The sequence below is a fragment of the Aplidium turbinatum genome, chromosome 10 (assembly GCF_918807975.1).
Source record: "Aplidium turbinatum chromosome 10, kaAplTurb1.1, whole genome shotgun sequence".
Lineage (NCBI taxonomy): Eukaryota > Metazoa > Chordata > Ascidiacea > Aplousobranchia > Polyclinidae > Aplidium > Aplidium turbinatum.
This window is the reverse complement of record NC_137481.1, coordinates 13,861,895-13,883,563: the sequence shown is the minus strand read 5'-3', so window position 1 is coordinate 13,883,563 and position 21,669 is coordinate 13,861,895. Positions and strand designations below refer to the sequence as shown.

The 21,669-nt window shown below is 36.9% G+C and overlaps 1 protein-coding gene across 1 annotated transcript in view; it reads left to right on the top strand.

Moving 5' to 3' along the window:
* The window catches only part of LOC145778979 (uncharacterized), a 91,635-nt gene that overhangs the window by 1,321 nt on the left and 68,645 nt on the right, over positions 1 to 21,669 (top strand). The window contains exons 3-27 of the mRNA XM_082590562.1: positions 13 to 212; positions 2,352 to 2,550; positions 2,973 to 3,182; positions 3,376 to 3,541; positions 3,994 to 4,142; positions 5,561 to 5,791; positions 6,080 to 6,173; positions 6,257 to 6,289; positions 10,257 to 10,387; positions 10,705 to 10,956; positions 12,226 to 12,400; positions 12,695 to 12,846; positions 14,122 to 14,292; positions 14,824 to 14,979; positions 15,091 to 15,243; positions 16,335 to 16,487; positions 17,488 to 17,670; positions 17,828 to 17,983; positions 18,196 to 18,351; positions 18,817 to 18,972; positions 19,329 to 19,484; positions 19,622 to 19,777; positions 19,968 to 20,120; positions 20,547 to 20,705; positions 20,964 to 21,119. Of these exons, the coding sequence (XP_082446688.1) occupies positions 13 to 212; positions 2,352 to 2,550; positions 2,973 to 3,182; positions 3,376 to 3,541; positions 3,994 to 4,142; positions 5,561 to 5,791; positions 6,080 to 6,173; positions 6,257 to 6,289; positions 10,257 to 10,387; positions 10,705 to 10,956; positions 12,226 to 12,400; positions 12,695 to 12,846; positions 14,122 to 14,292; positions 14,824 to 14,979; positions 15,091 to 15,243; positions 16,335 to 16,487; positions 17,488 to 17,670; positions 17,828 to 17,983; positions 18,196 to 18,351; positions 18,817 to 18,972; positions 19,329 to 19,484; positions 19,622 to 19,777; positions 19,968 to 20,120; positions 20,547 to 20,705; positions 20,964 to 21,119 (4,056 nt within the window). The remainder of the gene's footprint in view (positions 1 to 12; positions 213 to 2,351; positions 2,551 to 2,972; positions 3,183 to 3,375; positions 3,542 to 3,993; positions 4,143 to 5,560; positions 5,792 to 6,079; positions 6,174 to 6,256; positions 6,290 to 10,256; positions 10,388 to 10,704; positions 10,957 to 12,225; positions 12,401 to 12,694; positions 12,847 to 14,121; positions 14,293 to 14,823; positions 14,980 to 15,090; positions 15,244 to 16,334; positions 16,488 to 17,487; positions 17,671 to 17,827; positions 17,984 to 18,195; positions 18,352 to 18,816; positions 18,973 to 19,328; positions 19,485 to 19,621; positions 19,778 to 19,967; positions 20,121 to 20,546; positions 20,706 to 20,963; positions 21,120 to 21,669) is intronic.

The following is a 21,669-nucleotide window of genomic DNA, read 5'->3' as shown; positions in this document are numbered from 1 at the left end:
CATCAATTGTAGAACTGTGCCATTTTTACGGAGTGGGCGAGTTGGGGAAGATGTTCTGAAACATGTGGTCCTAGCGCGCAGACACGGGTTCGTGCATGCCAGTTTGGACGAGTTGGAGATCCTGGTTGCACAGGACGTGTAACTGACGTGAGAAGCTGCCAGAACAATCCGTGTCCGGAGTGGGGCGAGTGGACTTCTTACTCTACATGCACGTAAGCATCTGATGCAATTTATGAAACGTTTGTTTCTTGAAAAGATAGTTGATCTCACTTGAAGGTGATCTCAAACCTGTTTAGTATCAGTGTTGTAATCTTTACATTTGCCTTTTATTGTAAATTTTACCTGTCAATACTTCATTTGTATGTATTTTAAAAAACAGTGAATACAAACTCAATTCAAGTTCGTTTGTTGGATCTTTTCAAACACGAAGAACGAACATCATCAATGGCTTATGCTAAAAATTCTTATTGGTTTGATTACATGTTTGATGAGTTTGCAATAAAATACGTGGGCTACTTAAAATTATTGTTTACTATATCGCAGCTGCTTTCATTCGTTATAAACAATAATGCTAATGACAAAAACAACTACTGCACCATTGTTAAAATTTGCAAATCAATTATTTTAATATTGCGATTTTTCAACGGCAGCGTCACAATAGCCAACATTCTGAAAAAATCTAATTTTATTGTTATCTTGTAAACTTCTTAATTTTTGAATTTCTATGGGGAAAAACGTGCTTTGACAAAACATGAAAATTATAAATCATAACATAGCAGCAGATAGGCCTATTACTTTCTTCAATTTGCAAAGCAATAGTACAAAATACACTGAAAGCCAATTTTATGGGTTTCACTTCAAGTTTACTACGGTAGGCTACTTAAACATTATTTCAACGAGAAAAAACTAGACCTACCAACATTTTGCACAGAAGTAAGCCATGTTAAACAAGCGTTTCGTTTTAAATCATATTTTTCGGTTGGCAGTTCAGCCCTAGAGTTCGGTGAACCTTGCTTGTTCGGTTGTAGTTCTTGTCTGTTTTTGTTTAGTAAGCAAAGTCAGGAATATCTAAAGAAGGGGATAGGCTACGAAAGCTTTTATTACGTCTGACAATAGAAGGGCTTTTGTTTATCGTAAATAATCTGTGTTTATCGTAAAATGACAATTGGCACCGATAGTAGTTTAATAAATCTTGTTATGATAACTTGCATTGCGCTATTAGAATCAGGCCTGAATATTCACAGCATGCTCATGGTTGCTTGTTAATTCAACTACCAATATACTTGCTCTAGATCTAGCCTACTGCAAAGGCTTTGTTAAAAAAAACAGCTTACTGGTAACTTTTCAACTTTCTTTGTAAACAAGTATTCTTCAAATATGCTCTACGTAACATTTGCTAACTGTCTTTTGTAGCTCATTGCACCAGCTGCACTATAAAAATTTCTCTAATTTTAAAAAGAACCACATGTTTAAAGCACTACAAACTACTGCCCTGGTAGTGTCATGAGAATAAGGCAATCGCTGCGAGTCTTCATATCCCCTTCTCTAGATATCCCTGAGCAAAGTCTACAAAGAAAACAGTTAGAAAAATATAGTTTGCTGTACGGTGTCAATTAATCTTTTTAATAAATTTAAAGTTTCTCCTGTGCTGGTGGAACAAGATTTCGTTCTCGAATCTGCTTGAACAGCGAAGGCCTCGATTCTGCATGTCCAGGTTCATCTACCGAGTCTGAGAGCTGTAACACACAGAACTGCCCACAATGGACAGAGTGGACAAATTTTGGAGTTTGCGATGTTCCATGCGGCTCAGGAAATCAGGTTGAATGATTGCTTACTTTGCTCATACTTGAAAATTATTAAGAGATAGTTGCCTTGTTAAGGAATAGTTACCTGCAAAGCTATTGTATTTCAAGCAAAGACGTTAGGGTTGTTTAAAACAAAATTACGTCATCTCGATTTAAAATGTTTTGTTTTTAGATAAAATGTTTTTGTTTGATTATGAACTTTAAATAAAAATAAAACGCAAAAATATATCCCGACCCAGAAACTATACCTTGCAGTTTAAAGTAGGCGGCATAGCGTCCATATTTTTTGAAGCATCGCTAATTGAGCTCAGATGCATTCAACTCAAGGAGCTTCCAAGTATTTGTTTCGTCCTGACCCAAAATTTTGTCTTGTTTTCATTTCGTTTCAAAATAACTTTGTTTGAGAAGGATCTTTCTTCATTTCGAAATGATTTTTTTATAGAGTAGAATTTTGCATCCCAAAAAAAACTTCTTAAAATATCCTCTACAACAAATGAACATGCATTATGAGACATAGTTGGCTTAACCAAGAAGTTTTTTATTTAGGTTCGGACTCGTTCGTGTAACTTCGGATTCTCAACACAAGATGGCTGCCGTGGCCCTCTTGTCGACTCGAGAAGTTGCAATACCCAACCTTGTAGTAACTGGGGACCATGGACTGAATTTACCCCTTGCACTACTTCCTGTGGTAGTGGTATATCTTATAGAGAAAGAACATGTGTGCTCATTGACGGAGTTGATGAAGGTACATTTTTGTAAACGTAAGCTTGTAGGCAAATTGGTAGGCAAGCATAATACGTAAGTCTAAAGTTGTGGATTGAGCGCTGTGGCATTGAATTCTTCATAATAATGTAACGATGACTTAACTCACTTTTTTACAAAACTACATTTCAATCAATCATGGCATGTAAAAATGAAAAAAAATTATGGAGTAGATCTTCGCATTTGTGTTGGAAACAACAGAGAAGAGCTGGATTGCAACACACGCGCATGCGCGGAGTGGAGCTCCTGGGAACCATACGGCACTTGCTCAGTGACTTGCAACAGTGGTACCCAGACTAGAAGTAGATCGTGTTTGAACGGACAGGTGGGTAGCTTATTTGTTATCTTTTTTATTTTTATTTTTATAAATATTTACAAATTCTCACGTTTTCTTTTTTGTTAAAGATTGAAGATTGCGGGTTTGGTCCATCTACTGAGATAAACGCATGCAATTCTCAACCGTGTCCTTTCTGGGAGTCATGGACAAATTTTACACCATGCTCAGAATCGTGTCTTGGTGGAACTCGTTCAAGAAGTCGTGGTTGTGTGAATGGTACTCCTGGAGATATTGGGTGCTTGGGTTTGGACACAGAAATTACAAGTTGCAACACTGGAGTAAGAAACTTTGTTTCATTGTAAAATAGGCCAATCACAACACTACACATTCATGAAAGTGTATATTGGATTAATATATTGTAAGTCTTTTGGTTAAAGATAGATAAAATTACACAAAGTAGTTATATAGTATTCGCGTGACTAAAGACCAACATTTGTTCACGCAGTGAAGTCCATATACTCTTGAGTTTAGGTGTGTCCTATTTGGGCCCCGTGGTCGCCATATACCGCATGCTCGCGCACTTGTGGAAATGGCGTTCGCACGAGAGAACGCTCATGCACCTTTGGAGGAATAGGTGAAGGTGAATGCAGGATCGGAGGGAATAGTGAAGCCACAGCTTGTAACACCCAAGAATGCCGTAAGAAAATTTCTTTCAGTTATATGAACCAATCAACGATTTTGAAGTGTGTCGTTATAAGGAAATCGTAAAAATATTTCATAGTGCGTTTTTGGTAAAGGATTAAATGACACCATGTTCTTAAAGTATAAAATAGTAATCCCAATAGACATATTTTATTACTTTGTAAAAAGAAGGAGAATAAAATTATTTTATTACTGCATATTTTTTTTGCACTTTGTTAATGGTTACTAGGTTAATTCCGTTTGGGAAAGAAAAAAAAAACGATTTTACGTGATAACATAAACCTAAGGGTTTTAATATCACCAGTAGGCCATATGCCATAAGTTCCGTGTGGGTAGTCTACATTTTATGCATTCAAGATTATTCCAAAAGTGAGATTGAGAATGTGTTTATGAGGATTTATAAGCAAGAAAATGATTTTCATAAATTTGGAATTTTGTTTGGTACAGCAAGCCTTGGTGAATGGGAGTCCTGGTCTTCTTGCAGTAGCACTTGTGGATCTGGTACCCAAAGACGAAGTCGACTATGCTTGTTTGGAGACTTTGGGTTTAATGGTTGCACTGATGCTGCTTCGGAATCTCGAAGTTGTAGTGAATCGGTATGTTGCTATTGTGTCATTCAAAATAAATTGATAAATTGATAAATAGATGAAGAACAGCCACTAGCTAGACTATTCCTTGAAGTGATCTCTTGCTTCCAACTCAAACGCTTGGTGGGTAGAATTGATAGTGCAAATTGAAAAACAAACTTTTACACTCCTTCATTCAGTACACCTAAAAGTGGAGTTGGAACAACTTCTCATCTTCAATTGCTATGTCATTGCAGTAACGTAGCCAGGAATTTGGAAAGGGGGGGTTTTGACCACCCAGCGGCGGGGGGTCTGGGGGGGCCTCCCCCAGAAAATTTTGAAAAATTACTTTGAATTTGGTGCATTCTGAGAGCATTTTCAACTAAAATGTGGGTACGAATATTCCTGTAAAATGGTGCTGTCCGGTAGCATAGCAAAAGGATAAGATTATGTTTTCTTCGGCATTTTTCGGAAATAAAGCTTAGTCTCTGTGTTTTCTTGTTGCTAATTCCTGGCTGAGATGTTTGGTATTGGCAAAACTCGCTCTTTTAATGCAATTTTGTTTAAAATTAGGCAATTTGTTTTATAGACTGAAAGCATCATTCTCAATATCGTGACGTCATACGCGTGCCAAAGGGGGGGGTTGTAGCCCCCAAAACCCCCCCCTTGGCTACGCCACTGTGTCATTGGGTAATAACTTTGTAGAAGATGAGAAATTTTTTTCGTCTACGTGAAAATTCATTCTCAAAGAAGTCCACTTTAAAGTTTTTCTCTCTTCATATAGAAAAATCATTCTGCAATTAAAACTAAATTAAATTTAAAGGTGCAGTAAACTGTAATCGCACACAATTTACGTCAGTAGAACGTGTTTGGCCCAGTTATTACAGTTTTCATTTGAGATACATTTACATACTACATTTCATATACTTTCACAAAACTTTTCTTATGTTGTAATCGGATATAGCTGGTTTACGCCGGTTTACGCAAACCTTTTCTTGGAAGTTTAATGATCTCCGCAAGCTTATTAGCAAGCGTATGCAAGGCATTTGAGTCGCTGTATCTCCTGTATATTGGGTCCAAACGGCATGCTATTAGTGAGATAAGGAAACGTTCAAATATTACGTAACGCCTTCGAGGGGGAGGGGGGTTTATGCAAAGCGTTACGTTAGCGTCACATCGGGGGGGAGGGGGTTCAAGCAAAACGTTACGTAACGCTTTCGAGTACGGAATGGTAGTTTTTTGTGCTAAATTTGTAGTGAAAAACCGTTACATGGGGGAGGGGGGGGGATTGAAAAAAGCGTTACGTTGGCGTTACATGGGGGAGGGGGGGTCAAAAATTCGGAAAAAAAGCGTTACGTAATATTTGAACGTTCCCTAACTGATTGTTAAAGTATTTGAACCTTTATCAATGTTTATGTTTTCCATAAAAGTACGTAATATTGTTCTAGCTGCCTGCTTGTGGATCATGGTCACAATGGACTTCTATCGGAACTTGTTCTGTGACGTGTGGATTAGGAAGTCAACAGCGGTTCCGCACGTGTCAAGGAGCACTTGCTGGAGAAGATGGGTGTCAAGGATCCAGTGTAGAAACAGTTGATTGCACTGATGGTGTATGTCCTGTTTGGGAGGAATGGACAGCATGGACCACATGCAGTTCTCTATGTGGTGGTGGAACTTCGGTATGGTGATCTCTTTCTTCATGATTACATGGGTCCGAAAATAACCATACTTGCTTGCTGTTGCAATCTTAAATTTTTAGTATAGTTCAAGAAGTAAATTTTTCATCAAACGATTATATGCTAGATTAGCTTTCGATTTGAAACGTACAATAGCCTACTATCGAATAAAAGCTTTGAGGTGTGATCTTGACATACATTAAGTAGCCTATATCTGCCTTTCTGCTTTATTTAGACGACTTGAAAACTGAAAAATGTAGGTCTTCAACAGTTCTTCCTCTTTTTTCGTAGACGCGAAGCAGATCATGCATCGACGACGACCCCTCTCTAATATTATGCATTGGTGAATCTTTCGAAATGCGAACTTGCAACAGTCAAGTGTGCGGTACGCTTATTTTTTATTGATTTATTTTCATGTTACAATAGAGAAAATCTTGTTTCTGATTTTTTAATTGCTTCATTTTACAGTGTTGGATTTTGAGAGAGACACTGCAGTGGGAAGTAAGTTTATGTTACAACAAAATAGCCTTTGGTCCAAAATGTTTATGTAGTGGATTACTTTGCAAAATGTATTTTAACATAGGCTAGTGACATTGGATTAACCCAGTGGTTCCCAACCTTTTTTATTTGATGGACCCTTTTAGTCGATATTCAAATCTAAATCCCCCCCCTATAAATTCAGTTTGTTAAAAACTTGTTTACATTAATATTATAATCTAAGTTTTGGAAGATAAACTGAACTTTCACTCGTAATTGGCTTTTTAGCCTGTAGACTACGCCTTTTCATAGTATTCCTTTTCGTACTAGGGATTGGTTGGTTTTGAATGTTTATTCTCGGAATGACAAAGCCTTGATAGGTTATTCCTGGTAGTTTCGCATACTTGTAGAGGCTCTTAACGCAGGGCCGGTTACCGAGATTAGCAGAGTGAAGTTTTCGATTGTTGAAATGTTGTTGCCGGGGAATTATTCCATTCACTGGGTGCCGCTGAATGGAGAGCAGTCCTGAAATGCGTTGCGAGAGCGCACACCTCGAGAGTCGAACTTTTGCCACGTGATCTTGAGCCGGGCCCGTAACTACTGAGCTAACGGAGCGGACTGATCCACTGATACTAAAATAATTTAATTAATGATAAACGTTGCTGAATAATATTTTATTCAAAGAATACATTCAAAAATATATGAGTCAGATGCATTTAACAGTCTGTGTGAAGCTTGTGATTTTTTTGTTTCGACAACTCATGAATGTGGTAGAAGAGTATCGGAAAGAGCACAACGAATATTATTTTCCACGTCTCATCTGTTTCTCTATTTTGTTTTCATTTGCAAGAGTTGAAAAACTTGATTCGCATAGATAAGTGGAAGCAAACGGAAGGATACTTCGAATAGCTTTCTCTGCCACTTTGGGATAGGAATTACACATTAATGGCCAAAATCCAGTTATTGATTTTTCTCTGAATAGGTCTCCAGCGCAAGAATCCGTTTTGAGTTCTAAAAATTCATCCTGCAGTATATCGGGAAGTTTTCCCATCAACTATGGGAATAAATTTCGTATTAAATCAAGCTCATCGTCATAAATTTCAGGAAAATATCGAATGAATTTCAGCTTTAATGCTGTGAGATGTTGTAAAATCAATTCTTTTTCAACTCTGGAAGAACTTATTCTTTCCTATCAGCAACTAGCACCGATAATAACTGTTTAAACGTGGTAACATGTTCAAGTGTTCATTCTATTTTTTCTCCTTCAATTATCAAGCTTGCTTGTGAAAGCTTCCAAAGCATCTGTAAATTCTGAGCGATACTGGCATCTGCTTCTGGAAGGGCGACCCAAGCCAGGCTGGTCGAAACGAGTAGAGACCAGACAAAACGTAGTCCCCCTCGACCAGGACAGCAGAGCCTTCTAATACCTTGACAATTTCCTAATGACAATGACATACATCAATCACTTTCTTTCAACCTACCTTGAGCCAGCATGGAAGCACTAGCCTACTGTACAGGTTGTAAATTCACATGGTATCAATATTTCAATGGCTCATGGATACAGATAACCCATGTTGATGCGCAATCTGCTTTAAAGGGGGATGGTTATTGAATATATACCATATATTGGTATTTTTCTCTTGCCTTTTCAGATTTAGTTTGTTCAGTGGAAAAACATATCAACCAAATAATCAAGAAATCTAATCCATCTGTCATCATTCAACAATGAAACAAATTCCAATTTTATTTAAAAGCCAAAAGAGAATTTAAGCTCAAACTCTGAGCTCAAACAATCGCTTGGTTACGTTTCCTCTTGAAATCCATCGAGTATTTGCATGAAACAGAAGTAGTAGCCTAGGGCTGATGTGGTGGTCTGCATCCATCTACAATTGCTCAAATAGTCGGGAGTTGATCTAATAATAATCTCCTCTTTAACGCTCTAGTCTAGGTCAACTTACCAGGCTTAAAAAAGTTTAAAATCCTAAAACCAAATTCCCCTCTGAAAATTGCAAAATTTCCCCCTGGTGTGGAATTTCCCCCCCGGTTGGGAACCACTGGATTAACCTAACTATAGGCTATTACTAAAATTTCACATTTCAAGCAGTTTGTTACTTCTTCAATGTGTTGAAAAGCAAAACGGACATGCTAACTTTAAAGTTCTCTATTTGAGCAAACCAATCATATATTATGGATGTAGCCTATTGCGTTTTTTTAATTAACACGTCACGTCAAAACAACTGTCCTCCAGAGAATGAAACTTAATGTGTTTTTTTCTCTTTCTTTAGTTACAAAAAATTTTTTTTTTTTTTAGCTGCCTGTTTTGCCCAGGCCATGAGGCAAAGCGGACTTAATATGATCACTTTTTTCGTAGTTCATTTGGTTAATTAGTTGTCAAGATCAAGCGAAATTTTGTGAACTTGTTGCAATGAATAAAAACGATTAGATTTGGAAATCAATAAATTTATTATAAATGAAACTATTGCCGCCGTAAAGGCAGCGTCTTCAGTATTCTTATTCAAATAGAATTAAACTAAAACTGTTAGATAAACAGTGATTGACAAATGCAGCTTTGCTGTTTACAGGACTCCCAAACAAAATAGCTATCTGTTTAAAAACAGCTTTTACGATAAAAAATTATTGTTTTCTTTAGGCTGTGTTGCAAATGATATCGATATGTCCGTTTTGCCCACTCATCTTTTGTCGTTGTTCCCAAACAAGTTACCCAAGAAAGTCTGTCATTACAGACAAAAATGAAACATGCCAAAAGATTTTTTAGGAGGATAGTGATCCAATATCCACCGATGTTCAGAACTAAAAAAGAAAGCAATTTTTTTAAATCACTTATCTATCGTCACACTTAAGTGGACAAATTTTTATACCAAAATGTTGAGAAAACTATGTCAAAGATGGCAGAGTGTGGCACAGTCATTCAAGTACTTTTAGAAGATAGAGAAAAAAGAGCTATTTTTATCTGTAGTTCCTCCGCGTGTCCGTTTTGCCCCGCTTTCTCCTACTGTATTTGTTGTAAAAACCATCACGTGAGTCTCGGCTTGCGATTGTTATCATCATCTTTGCTTTATTTGCTGCTGAACTGGATTGAAATAAGCCTGAATTTTTTTCAGCGTTTTTTTTTTTTCAGCTCAAGCAGCTGTCAGGACTTTTTAATCACGTTTATGTAAAGTCGTTTCAGATATCTATAGGAAGTAGTCCCTCCTTGTTAAGTCACTTCGGACCTGGCGATTTTGTACTTAGCCTGAGACGAATTTCTTCCACTCCTATAGGCACAGTTGACTAAGATCGACTGTAATAACAACTGAACACAACGATACGATCGATTCTTCTCGATAATTGCGTTTTTTTGCAATTCGTGTCAGCAACGAACCGTATTTTGTACAACCCAGAGGGATGAGATTCAGATGAAACGGTTTTTGACAAAACAGTTGAATTAAGAATTAAATTAGCAACGTCGTAAATCGTGAAATTTTCCAAAGCAAGACAAAAAGTAGTAAATTGTGACGCCCTTTTACACAAATTTAAGCAACTGTAATTGAAAATTAAGCGGGGTTTTGGACTTGTAGAGCAAGTTTTTAAATTACAGGAATGATTTGGAGAAATTCCGGACCGGATCAAATTGGATTTAATAAACGGGTGGACATATTAACCATGGGCTTAATAAGCGGGACCTACTTACAACTTAAATCTCACACGATTTTGCAGCATAGGCTACCTTCGATTTCAATACCAAAATTCACTCGATTAGGAAATAAAAAAAAGTAACAAAAGTTCAAACTGTAAAAATTATTTTATCTACTATTTCTTCTTCTATGAGCTACATAACAAAGGTATCAATCTGGTAGGCTACTTACATTCCACAGATTACTATGTGATGCGGCTTTTTTTCGACATTTATTTACATACCGTAACATTTTGTTTGTGTGTAGCTGCTCGTGCATTGTAGCAAACAGAGTAAAAAGATAGATTTACTTCACAGATTGCTCTCTCTTGGACGTTGGCTTAATCATCGACTCAAGCAGCAGCATTGGATCAGAAAATTTTGAAGTTGTTCGTGAATTTTTGCGTCGCTTCATATCAACCCTTAATGTTGGATTGGATGGAACTAGGGTATTCAAGACTAGGCTAATATTAAGCTACTTTCTTTGTTTTAAACGTTAATTATATATTAATTTTATAACGTCCGCGTTTTATCGTTTCTATCTTTTTTTAGACCTCTGCTATTTTTGGCATTTATTGTTTTTCGTTGTGATGATCAGAAATAAAAACAAACTGAACTAAACTGATGTTATCGTTTCTAAAATGTTTTTCATATTCTATTTTTAAATAATTTTATTTAAAAAAGAAATGCTAAAAACCCCAACAAGAATTCTCATTTTTTATATTTACGTTTTATTTCAAACGTTGTCTCTTGTCAACAACATCAGATTGCTGCTCTCCGTTACAACAATCGGATTGAACAACTATGGAGATTCCTCGACTCCACCAGCAGAGAAGATTTAACAACAAGGATCGATAACATTGTTTACAATGGCCAAGGCACGCTGACTGGCCTTGCATTAGCATATGCAGCCGCCAATCTGTTCAGTCAGTTCCAAGGCAACCGACCTGATGTTCCCGATGTTGCGATTGTCATAACAGACGGTAGAGCCCAAGACAATCCCGAAATCACTGTTGCGGTATGATGTTGGTTTTAAAATGTTGACTCCTACCACTCAAGATATTAAAATTAGGACTGATTACTTCAAGGTGTATAAAAACTAATTAGCTTATAGCCCACTTTTGCAGATAAAAATATTAAGCTTTTATAGTAAAAGCCGCTTAGAAAATTCCCGAATCATAATTTAATTCTGCTAACGCTTTTTCATTGCAAATCGTCTTTGAGTGGCTTAAAGTGACTAACAAAAAAGGTTTTCGTTGTCTTGAACGCTGGTGTTCCCAGGTTTCCAGTTCATTTGTTTTTCAGTTTTTTTTTTCTATGTACCCATTTCATTCAATCACAATTATTTGTCCCTAACGAGATTGAAAGGTCCCTAAACTTGCAGATAAACTCTCAACCTGTTTTGCAGCAGTTTGGTTCATCCTTTGGTCACAATTCAGAATTGTTAATTATTAGGAAATTTTCAAGCGCATGTGACTTATTCCTTTTGGGTCAAGCTGCAGGGCCAGCCAAGCAAGGTTGCTAAACTCAAAAGTGTTGGCCTTCCGATATATAGAATAGAAGAGCTTCTCCATCAAATTTATGCAAACTTTGTAAACTCCGAACCTAAAAAGGTTGTGCTGACGTGATATTGCAGTGTCAGTGCAATATGATGATACGCTCATTGTTTGTTAAATATCCGAATTAGTAGTGTTGAACTATTTAGCTAAATACTAATACTTTATACTCTTGGCCGGTTTGTTAAAGTTTCTGAAACGCTTGGCTTCAAATCAAAACGTTTTCCCACACGTGATGTAAAATATTGTCTACTATTAGCCGAAGAATATTCATGCAACAAAAACTAAAAATGAACCTAAAGAGCTACAGTATAGTCTACAAGCTTTCTTTGCAGACATAAGTTTTGCTTTTTTACAAGAATGCAAATTAAATCGTCGAATGTATTTACGGGATACATGACGCAAACACAATTCTTGTTCAACAGTCAGGTGCCCAGTTGTGCAAACTAATTATGTCGCTATGATTCCTGGATGCAGTATTTCTCTAAGAGTAAGCCTACTCATTTCAGTCAGACTTGATGAACGACAATATTCTTGTGATGCTCTATCCTGGTTTATGCCTGATGGGTTAAGGCTTAGATCATGTGAACTAAGGGGAAAATATGCAAATTTTCGTGTCCGCCGTTAAGCATGTCGGTGTGTACCTTCCTTGCAAAGTTATCTACTCTTTACCGCTCTTGTATCAACTTTTAGCCTTTACAAGCCACTTGTGAACAGAAATTTTCTTACAGCTGCTCAAAGAGCGAAACATCCTTGTTGTCGTCATCGCGGTCACGGACTTTATTGACATCGAACAAATCAATGCAATTGCGTCAGATCCCGATTCCGCCAATGCATTTTTCATCGATGACTTCGACGGTTTGTTGAGTGTTGTAGAGAATATTGCCCTGGTCGCCTGTGGTCAAGGTAAGTCTTGTTAAGTGTCATGACGCTTTTAAACTTTCACGTTGTATTTTAAACTTAATGTTCGTTGAATGGGAAGAAAAACTTCATTGAATTGAAAAAATACGGTATAGGAAGGAGAACGACAAATAACAGTAAAAGTGTAGGCCTAACACGTCACAGCAAAATATAAACAAAGTGATGAATAAGAGTTACTAAGTCATTGCTTGCATAATGCATGTTCACAAAAACAAGTCGAAGCTTTCGTTAACATTTCTGAACGAACGAGTCAATAAAAGTACTTTGTTTTGTTACCAGCCCAGTGGACACCATGGGGACCATGGGGTACGTGTCCTGCAACGTGCCAAGATTCACCAGGGTCAAACCTCCGCACTAGAACAAGAGAATGTCTTGGTGGTTTCGGAGATAATGTAGAGAATTGTGGTGACGGATCTTCTACTGATACAGAAGTTCGTAATTGATAAAAAAAAGTTTGATTGATATTATAGGAATCGCTGCTTTGTTTTGCGTAGACTAGCGTAGAGTGTAGTGCAGAGTGTAGAGTATTGATCACTTGCAGCATAAAACTTGTTACCAATTGAAATTCGCAATTATCTGAATAATCCTTGCTTTGAAGCGACTACATATACTTTTAGGTTATAGGTTCATATGACAAACAAAACAAAGTAACCTTAGCGGGTTTAACATGTTTTATTACAAAGAGATATAACATAATCAAAAAATCAACTCAAACATTTTCTATACGTACGTGTGTCCTCATCAGGAATTACTTAAATCTACAATATACATAAATAAAAAATTATAAGATAAATTTGACTATGCACTATAACTGTAACGACATTCCGGACTGAAAAGCACAAACTGAACAAGTGATTCAAGAATGATTACGAGTAAATTATACGACGGGAAACAGATCACATGAAGTGTAAAGTACAGGCATGTTACAAACAATTTGAACACACACAAAAGGAACGATGAGCCACAGGCGAATAACTGCCTGTTGAGAGATGGATTGTTACTTTTGATTCTTAACGCTTCCATGATCTTAGCCTGAAACTCAGATCTACCTCTAGAGATGATTTTAATTTGATCTTATTTTAAACTTTACACCTCATCTGATCTGTTTCCCGCCGTTTAATTTACTCGCAATCATTCTTGTATCACTTGTTCAGTTTGTGCTTTTCAGTCAGGAGTGTCGTTACAATGATAGTGCATAGTCAGATTTATTTTATAATTTTTCATTTATGTTTATTGCAGATTTAAGTAATTCCTGATGAGGACACACGTACGTGTCGAAAACGTGAGAGTTGATTTTGTAATTATGTTATATTTCTTGTATGTCTCTTTGTAATAAAAAATGCTATAACTCTTTGTATAATAAAACATGTTATATCTCTTTGTAATAAACCATGTTTAACCCGCTAACGTTACTTTGTTTGTTTGTCTAGGGATCAACAAAGCAAATTCTCTGATCAAACTTTCAGATTCATTTGAAAAGTCTACTTTAAATCAACTTTTGGTTTTCACCATAAGATTTTTTATTATGTAGCCTATGCTATGTTGTAAATTTCATACTTATTACCACTACCTTCCTGCGTGCATTGCTCACGTTTGTCTTAGGCCTACATATGAGTTTCGTACAAAATATTTTGCAGCTTACTTTATGGAATATTAAACAATAAAAAAAAAATTGCTTAATAAGTGGAAACAACCCTTGCTTTTAGGTTTGTAACACCGATCCTTGTCCTTCATGGTCATTGTGGACTCGATTTACCGAGTGCACGTTAAGCTGCGGGGGAGGGTCTCAGCGTCGCTCCCGCACATGTCAGTTTGGCACGGTTGGACAAGATGGGTGTACTGGGGAAATTAGCCAGACTATTGACTGCAATTCTCAGGTATAGAAATCAAGTAACAATTTTGAAGCAAATTACAGCAACCGACAGAAAATCATAAGTAGGCTACCGTATTTTCTCTTATTTTCAAAACTCTTTTACGCATCTTCATGGTAAGATAGATTTATGGAAGCTTTATAGTTGTAGCAGAGATACCAATGTTTTAATGCTTTGTTATTATTTTTATTTTAATTACTGAACTATTATTTGATTAAAAAAGAGGGGAGTTTGCGACACTTTTTAACCTTGAATGGGCGTAAAGTCCACAAGTCTGTCTCTTTCTCTTCAAATTAACGCGTACTTTAAAGGGTAGACGTTAATATCTTAAAATTGATTCAAATATTTTTTTCACTATTATTTAATTGCTGCACATTTCTAATTTTATCTTTTTGTCGGATATTTCACTATTTTAATGTGTCGGCTTTTTTTAATGGTAGGCTACATCGCATATTCTGGCTGAGAGTTTTTTAGCTAAAAATAAATTGAAATGAAACTGCTATATGTGCTATAAAGGTTATGTTTTTAATCTATTAGGCTTGTGCTTCTTGGGCTTTGTGGCTTCAATGGAGTAGTTGTGATGCCACTTGCGGAAGGGGAGTGAGAGAACGCAGTCGCACTTGCATGAGAGGTGTTGCTGGATTTGCTGGTTGTATTGGGCTGAACGCCGAAGTTGAAGATTGTAATACTCTGGTTAGTAAAACAACTTGGTTGTGTTGGTAGTATATTACTTTTGAAAAGCCTTTTTTTAGAAAGTATTTCCACCACACTTTCAAAGAGAATAACAAGAAAATGTTATTGCAGTTATGCCCGACATGGACAGACTGGACCTCTTGGACAGGCTGTGCAGTCACATGCGGAGGTGGTAGTTCTTCTAGAACTCGAACTTGTCAATTTACCACTGACGTTGCAGCATGCCCCGGGGACGAGATGGAAACCAGAGATTGCGGCAATGAGGTTTGAAAGAGTAAAATGCATGAAAAATATCATCCTTCACTAAACAACTCACTTTATTTTTTTTTAGCTAACCTACTAACGTGTTTATGTTTTAGCTCTGACAGTCATTCAACTGCGACGTGCTTTTGAAGTCAACGCACTTTTACTTTCAGCGCTTTGATTTCTTTGTAGGATAGCTTTGATTTTTTTATTACAAAGGAATGCCATTTAACCATGCAGCCTTTTCAAGTGACCTTGATATCACCCTCTCGTTTTAATCCTTTCATGTAACAGCTTCAAAACGGGTGTAGTGCTTTTAGGCTGATAACCTGCAACTAACATCATGGTAACATCTAACAGGTACGTTAATAGGCTACTACTAACTTAAAGCTGTTCATTTTTGTGTTTGTCGCAAGTTGTCATGTAGCCTTCGAAAGCTTGGTTTTTATATGGTGTCAACGTCGAAAGATATTTTAACTATGCAAAGTAGCAACTCATGCGGATTGGTTAAGCTTTTCTTTTCAAAGTGGTTGGACTTAACTAGGCCTACATTTAATAAAATCGACAACGTTGCTAAATTCTAATCGTTTATGCTTTCCCAAAGGTATTGCCTTTGCCACAGTATGCATTCCAATCTTGAATAGATGATGTAGGCTAGATTATTGTGACTTGTACATCAAATGTATCATAACAAACATAGGCTTACTTTAAAATTATTTGTTTTAGATGGATAATTTGAATGCTCAACCTTCAAAAATTGTTTTTTATTCGCTATATCTTTGTAGTTATGCAGTTTTTGGAAAGATTGGACCCCATGGTCTGCATGTCCAATTACATGTGGCAGTGGATCTCAGACGCGAAGACGTATTTGTGAAAATGGTCAGCCAGGTAGCCTGGGTTGTCTTGGATTCGACGCAGAGCAGCAAACGTGTTCCGACAATGTAAGTTTTTTGGCTTTGAAAGATAGGGAGGTACTGTACACATTTTTATAAAGCTTTAATCGTTTAGTTCGGTTATGAACAAAGCTGTCTTCCATTGACGTTTGAAATATCTTCTATTGGACTACCTAACTTAGTAATTTTAATATGACATTAGATGGCATACTTTTGCAGCAATGTCCTCAATGGACTGAATGGGGCTCGTGGAGTGCCTGCAGTGCTACATGTGATGTAGGAACTACGACTAGAAGCCGCACTTGTATTTCTTCAACATCTGGCGAGTTTTGCATCGGTGATTCTGAAGAAACCGTGAACTGCATTCTACAGGTATCTTTTCTTAGCCAAATGTGATGGTACTCAATGGGTGTAAAAAATCTGGGTTTTTTATACAAAATAAACAAGAAATCTTAGAGACAATTGATGGCAAAGTATGTATGGAATTTAAAGACAGATGTGACAGGTGTGTAGTTTCAAGTTTTTGTTTTGTTAGACAGGGGTTCTCGAACATTTCTTTAGCATCACAATCTGCGTTTAGTTAATATCTCGCGACCCAAGACTCAGACAACATGTACAAACAATTTCAGTACTCTACTGTTTTTGTTTTTTTTCAATCTATGGCTAGTATCCATGAATAGCAGAGGAACGTGGAAGCAAATGACAGCCAAGCTTCCGCTCGGGGACGGCACATGTTGATGCCTGCAACAGACAAGACGCAAACAATGAGTTGTAGGGTGGTTTATTACAGCTCGACTTGCTTAGAGGCTACGTAAAAGTGCAGGATTTGTTACTTAGTCAAACCAGATGCGCTTCAATGCCGCTTCTTGGTGCTTAAAATAATACTTTCGTTTTTTGCATGTTCCGGATGCTTCGTCTTCACATGTCTCTGTAACTTCGTTCGACAACATTTCATAGCACAACCCACATTTCGGCTTCACAACACTAGGTTTGCACATAAAAATGAACTCCACATTAAAAAAAAATACTTTAGAAATCTTAAACTGTGAACTTCCAGTATAATTCACGTTTACCGTGATTTATTGAGAAAATTGACTTGAATGCTGCAATTGAATTCGTTCAGACTGAATTAGTCGAATTGCTAATGCAAAAATAATGTTACCAGATATTACAACTACAAGACAATACTAAAAAATCTTTGCGCCACTGACCTTGCCTCGGAGGCCACAAAATGTTAAATTGCAGACCAAACTTGGTCTGCGGGTCACGGATTTCACACCTTGATATATTATTCAAGAAGCAGAGGTACCCACCTATATTATTGTTTTGAGCTAAAAAGCACTGATTTTATAACAAATATTCGTTACTACAGGCTGTTTGTGCAACTTGGACGGAATGGCCAATTTCTCCCGATCCTCTCAATGTTGTCACCCCTGACTGCTCTGAATCTTGTGGAGGAGGGACTGTGAGGCAAAGAAGAACATGCATTGGTGGTAATCCTGGATCACCTGGATGTGAAGGAGCAGAAACGCGATTAGTTCCTTGTAACAACAGGGTAACGAGACCTATTTTGTTTCAGTGTTTATATTAAAAGCTGTTGACATTGTGCAATGAACCAACAACACATTTTTGGTTAAATCATCTAAATTTGTGACATTTGCTTTCATAAAGTTTCTTTTTCTTATTAAATTGTATTATTTTGTATTACGTAGCCCTGTAGTGCGTGGACTCTTTGGCAACCATGGGGATCGTGCAGTTTTACTTGTGGCGATGGAGTAAGAGAAAGAATCAGGACATGTTTTAGGCAAGAAGCTCTTGCCAATGATTGTGTTGGTCTCGGAACTCAACAGGAAGCTTGCAACCTCCGGGTAGGATATTAGAGTTATAAAATATTTTACGCAGGCAAATTCAATTCTTAATTTGCAGCAAATAATCGCAAGATTATTAAGATCTACGGTTGCGTTTGAAGCCCTGATAAAGCAACTTTTCATCTTTCGTTATAGTAACATTAATTCTGCTAAAATTGATTCATGTTACAATATGATTTTAGATTTAAACGTCATACGATTATGTTTTGAAGGAATGTCCATCTTGGTCAGCTTGGGCAAGCTGGTCAACGTGCGTGGTTACTTGTGGAGGCGGTGTCCGAACTCAAGAAAGATTTTGTCTTAACAGCATAGATGGTGTGGATGAATGTGAGGGTGTTGATACGAATCAAGAAGCCTGTGCTACAAATGTAAATTTATTTCTTAAATTGGTTTAAAAGTTCCATGATTAGTTTAAATTTAACTTACATTATTCATAATGCAAAATTAATCGCTTATCTATTGTGAAACCTATTGTGTTCAGTTTAATCTTATCCAATTTCCAACATTGAATTTTAGGGCTCAACTTGAAAGCTTTATCGCTGTTCTGTATATCTATGAAACGGTACCTTATTTTTTTAGGATACAAACGAACAGTGAATAGTGATACGTTGTTTGAAACATTCCATCCACGCTTACGCCCTATGCTTGAATATTTCCATTATACGGAAGGAAACAAAAAACATTTAAACGTTTTGTCCATCTTGAGGCATTTCATTGAGTGTCTTGCCAGGGGCATAACTGCTGATTTCAATGGACGTGGAACCGACGTCCTTTCAAGAGTGATATAATCGCTTTCACCACTCGGCTGCATCTTTACCTTTATTTGTTTACAGTCATGTCCAACATGGAGCCCGTGGACTTTCTGGGGTGGTTGTAGTGCCCCATGCGGTGGTGGATTACGTAATCGAACGAGGTTTTGCAATGTGAGGCAAATTGCACAAGATGGCTGTCCAGGAACGTCCTTTGATGAGGAATCGTGCAATGACCAGGTTTGAAAATGAATAGCTTATCATTCGAAAGCTTTTAAAACTTGTAAAAGTTTTAAATATAGCATTGCTTTAACATCACAACGAGACCTAGTTTGATGTGTTTCCAGTGCTTTATAATTTGTTTTTAAATCTTATTTAAACACATAAAATTAATGTTCCATATGATTAAACTACTAGGACAAAAACAGCAAAATTTATCGCAAATGGATTTGAAACAGGAGTAGGCTGCGTATTAACAAAAACCTATAATTTTTTAAAGTTAAATGTAGATTAGGTTAAAGTTAACATCAGTTTGTAGTAGGCCTAATCCTTTTTCTTTAACTTTTTAAGATATTGGATAATTTTCTGTTTTTCAGGCATGCGCAATGTGGTCAGAATGGAGCGAGTACAGTGGTTGTGCAGTCACCTGTGGAGAAGCTACGCAAACAAGACGTAGAATATGCGTAAACGCTCGTGATGGCTTGTCAAGTTGCCCAGGACCAAATTCGGAAACTATTTCTTGCAATTTCGAGGTACTGCTAAAATTTCTTGACAAAAGTAGTTGCAACAAAAATAAGATATTCATTCATCGGTGGACATCCCAAAAGTACTTTAAATATATTGCATTGCTAAACTTTTAAGCTCTTAAACAACTCAAATACATTTTTAGGAGTGTCCATTTTGGTCTCCGTGGACTCCGTACAGTGATTGCAGCGCTACATGTGGCCAAGGAAGAAGAACAAGAACACGCAATTGTATTCGTGGACAGAGTGGGTTGGGAGATTGTATCGGGCTTGATACAGAAAGGCAAATTTGTTTCTTCGAGGTAGTCAACGATTTCAAAACTGATTCGTAGATATACTATCACAATTACTACAATGAGCTTTGTTGCAGCAAAACATAAACAATAGTTTATATTATTCCAGAAAAAAGCGTGTGATTTCATCAGGAACCATTTTTTATGTAAATGTATAACATTGTGCTTGTTCCTTTTTACTGTAGTCCAACTTTTTTAGGACTGCGCTTCATGGTCAGCTTGGAGCGAGTACCAAGCATGCTCTCAGTCATGTGGAGGAGGAAGTTCTACAAGAGTAAGAGTATGCCAACCTATCGGAGCTGATTGCTCGGATTTAGGGAATGCAACTGAGCTCATCACATGCAACGAGCAGGTATGCATTTTAATGTAGAACTTAAATCTGTATTATGAGTTTTAGAAAATTACTTATTTCTGAAAATAACGTAAAGATTTTGTGTTAATTCGTATTTAATAAATTTTGCTATACATTTTCAAGAAAAGTAATGTCTGGTAGTCCTATACACCTACTTTATTCGAAACGTCAACACGATTTCTGCTGTTAGAAAAAAAAGATTTTTACATGTTTGATTTTTTATCTGTTCAGTTCTTAGCTATGGGTTGTTGGCGAGGTAAAAATTTGATTTGTCAATGCTGTCGATTGTATAAGTTAAATTATGACTGGTGATAATTGTTATTAGTAAGTAGGTTATGTGTTTTCAAGCGAGAACATGTTTGTAAACCATATAGCAACAATAGCAGTGTTGCAAAGTTGATCTACGAACCTACAAAATTGCTGCAGGACTGTCCAAATTGGTCCCCTTGGTCTTCATTTGACAGCTGTTCTACAACGTGCGGGGTTGGAGCGAGAACTCGCAGACGGCAATGTACCAGCTTGACACCTGGAGACGATTACGAATGTGAAGGAGCTGAGTCAGACATTGATGTTTGTGACACCGGCGTAAGTTTAGAACGATTGTTGGATCACTCCCAGACTGAAAATCCACCTTTTATTGGCTTGATTCAATGTATTCAGACGTTAAATCGATGTAAAAATGGATTGCTTTCCTGGCTGGAATGCTTAAATGCAAAAGCTAATTAATAGGATTTTCTACCTTTATTACATTTGTTAGCAACGAACGATAAGAATAATTGTTGGTTGTTGACGAACAGCAAAGAAATTACTTTGACAGTAAAATCTGTCAAATGTCATTGACAGGCTTGTCCATCGTGGACACCTTGGACATCTTGGACTGATTGTAGCCGCACCTGTGGTAGGGGACAGCGTCATCAGCTGCGATCCTGTGATAATGGATTTGTTGGCCAGGTTGGATGCATCGGTGACGTCAAAGTTATGGAAGATTGCAATATTAATGTAAGTGTATGCTGTATAACCAGTCACTGTTTCTTGTCTCCACAACGTCACTTGCTCAAATTCGAACACTGCAAAATACCTTTATTAGAGCTTGCTTATTTTCTCCTCTTCACACCACTATAAACTCCTTATTATCTAAATTTAATGTCCTTAAACTGAACTATACATTTAATCTTGAATGGGTTATTTTTATGTATAAATCTGCTTACAATATGCCTGATCGATTCTCCGAATATTTTAAAAACCTAAATGAAGTCATAACCACAATATACTAGACATAAAATTAGATAGAAATTTTTTCTGCCAAATTGTAAATCGAACATAGACAAGAAAAAAATGGAATACCTAGCTGGAAAATTCTGGAACACCTTTCCCACTGATTATAAAACCAATACTTTTAGATGTACCAAATTAGCAAAAAAAACCTTTTTAAATAATACAACATAAACAACACCACCTTGCATCTTTTCGTAGTTTTTTTTTATTATTATTTGTATGAGGGTGGCAGCAGACTTCTTTTACCCTGTTGTCTTTCTCTGTCATCCCAGTA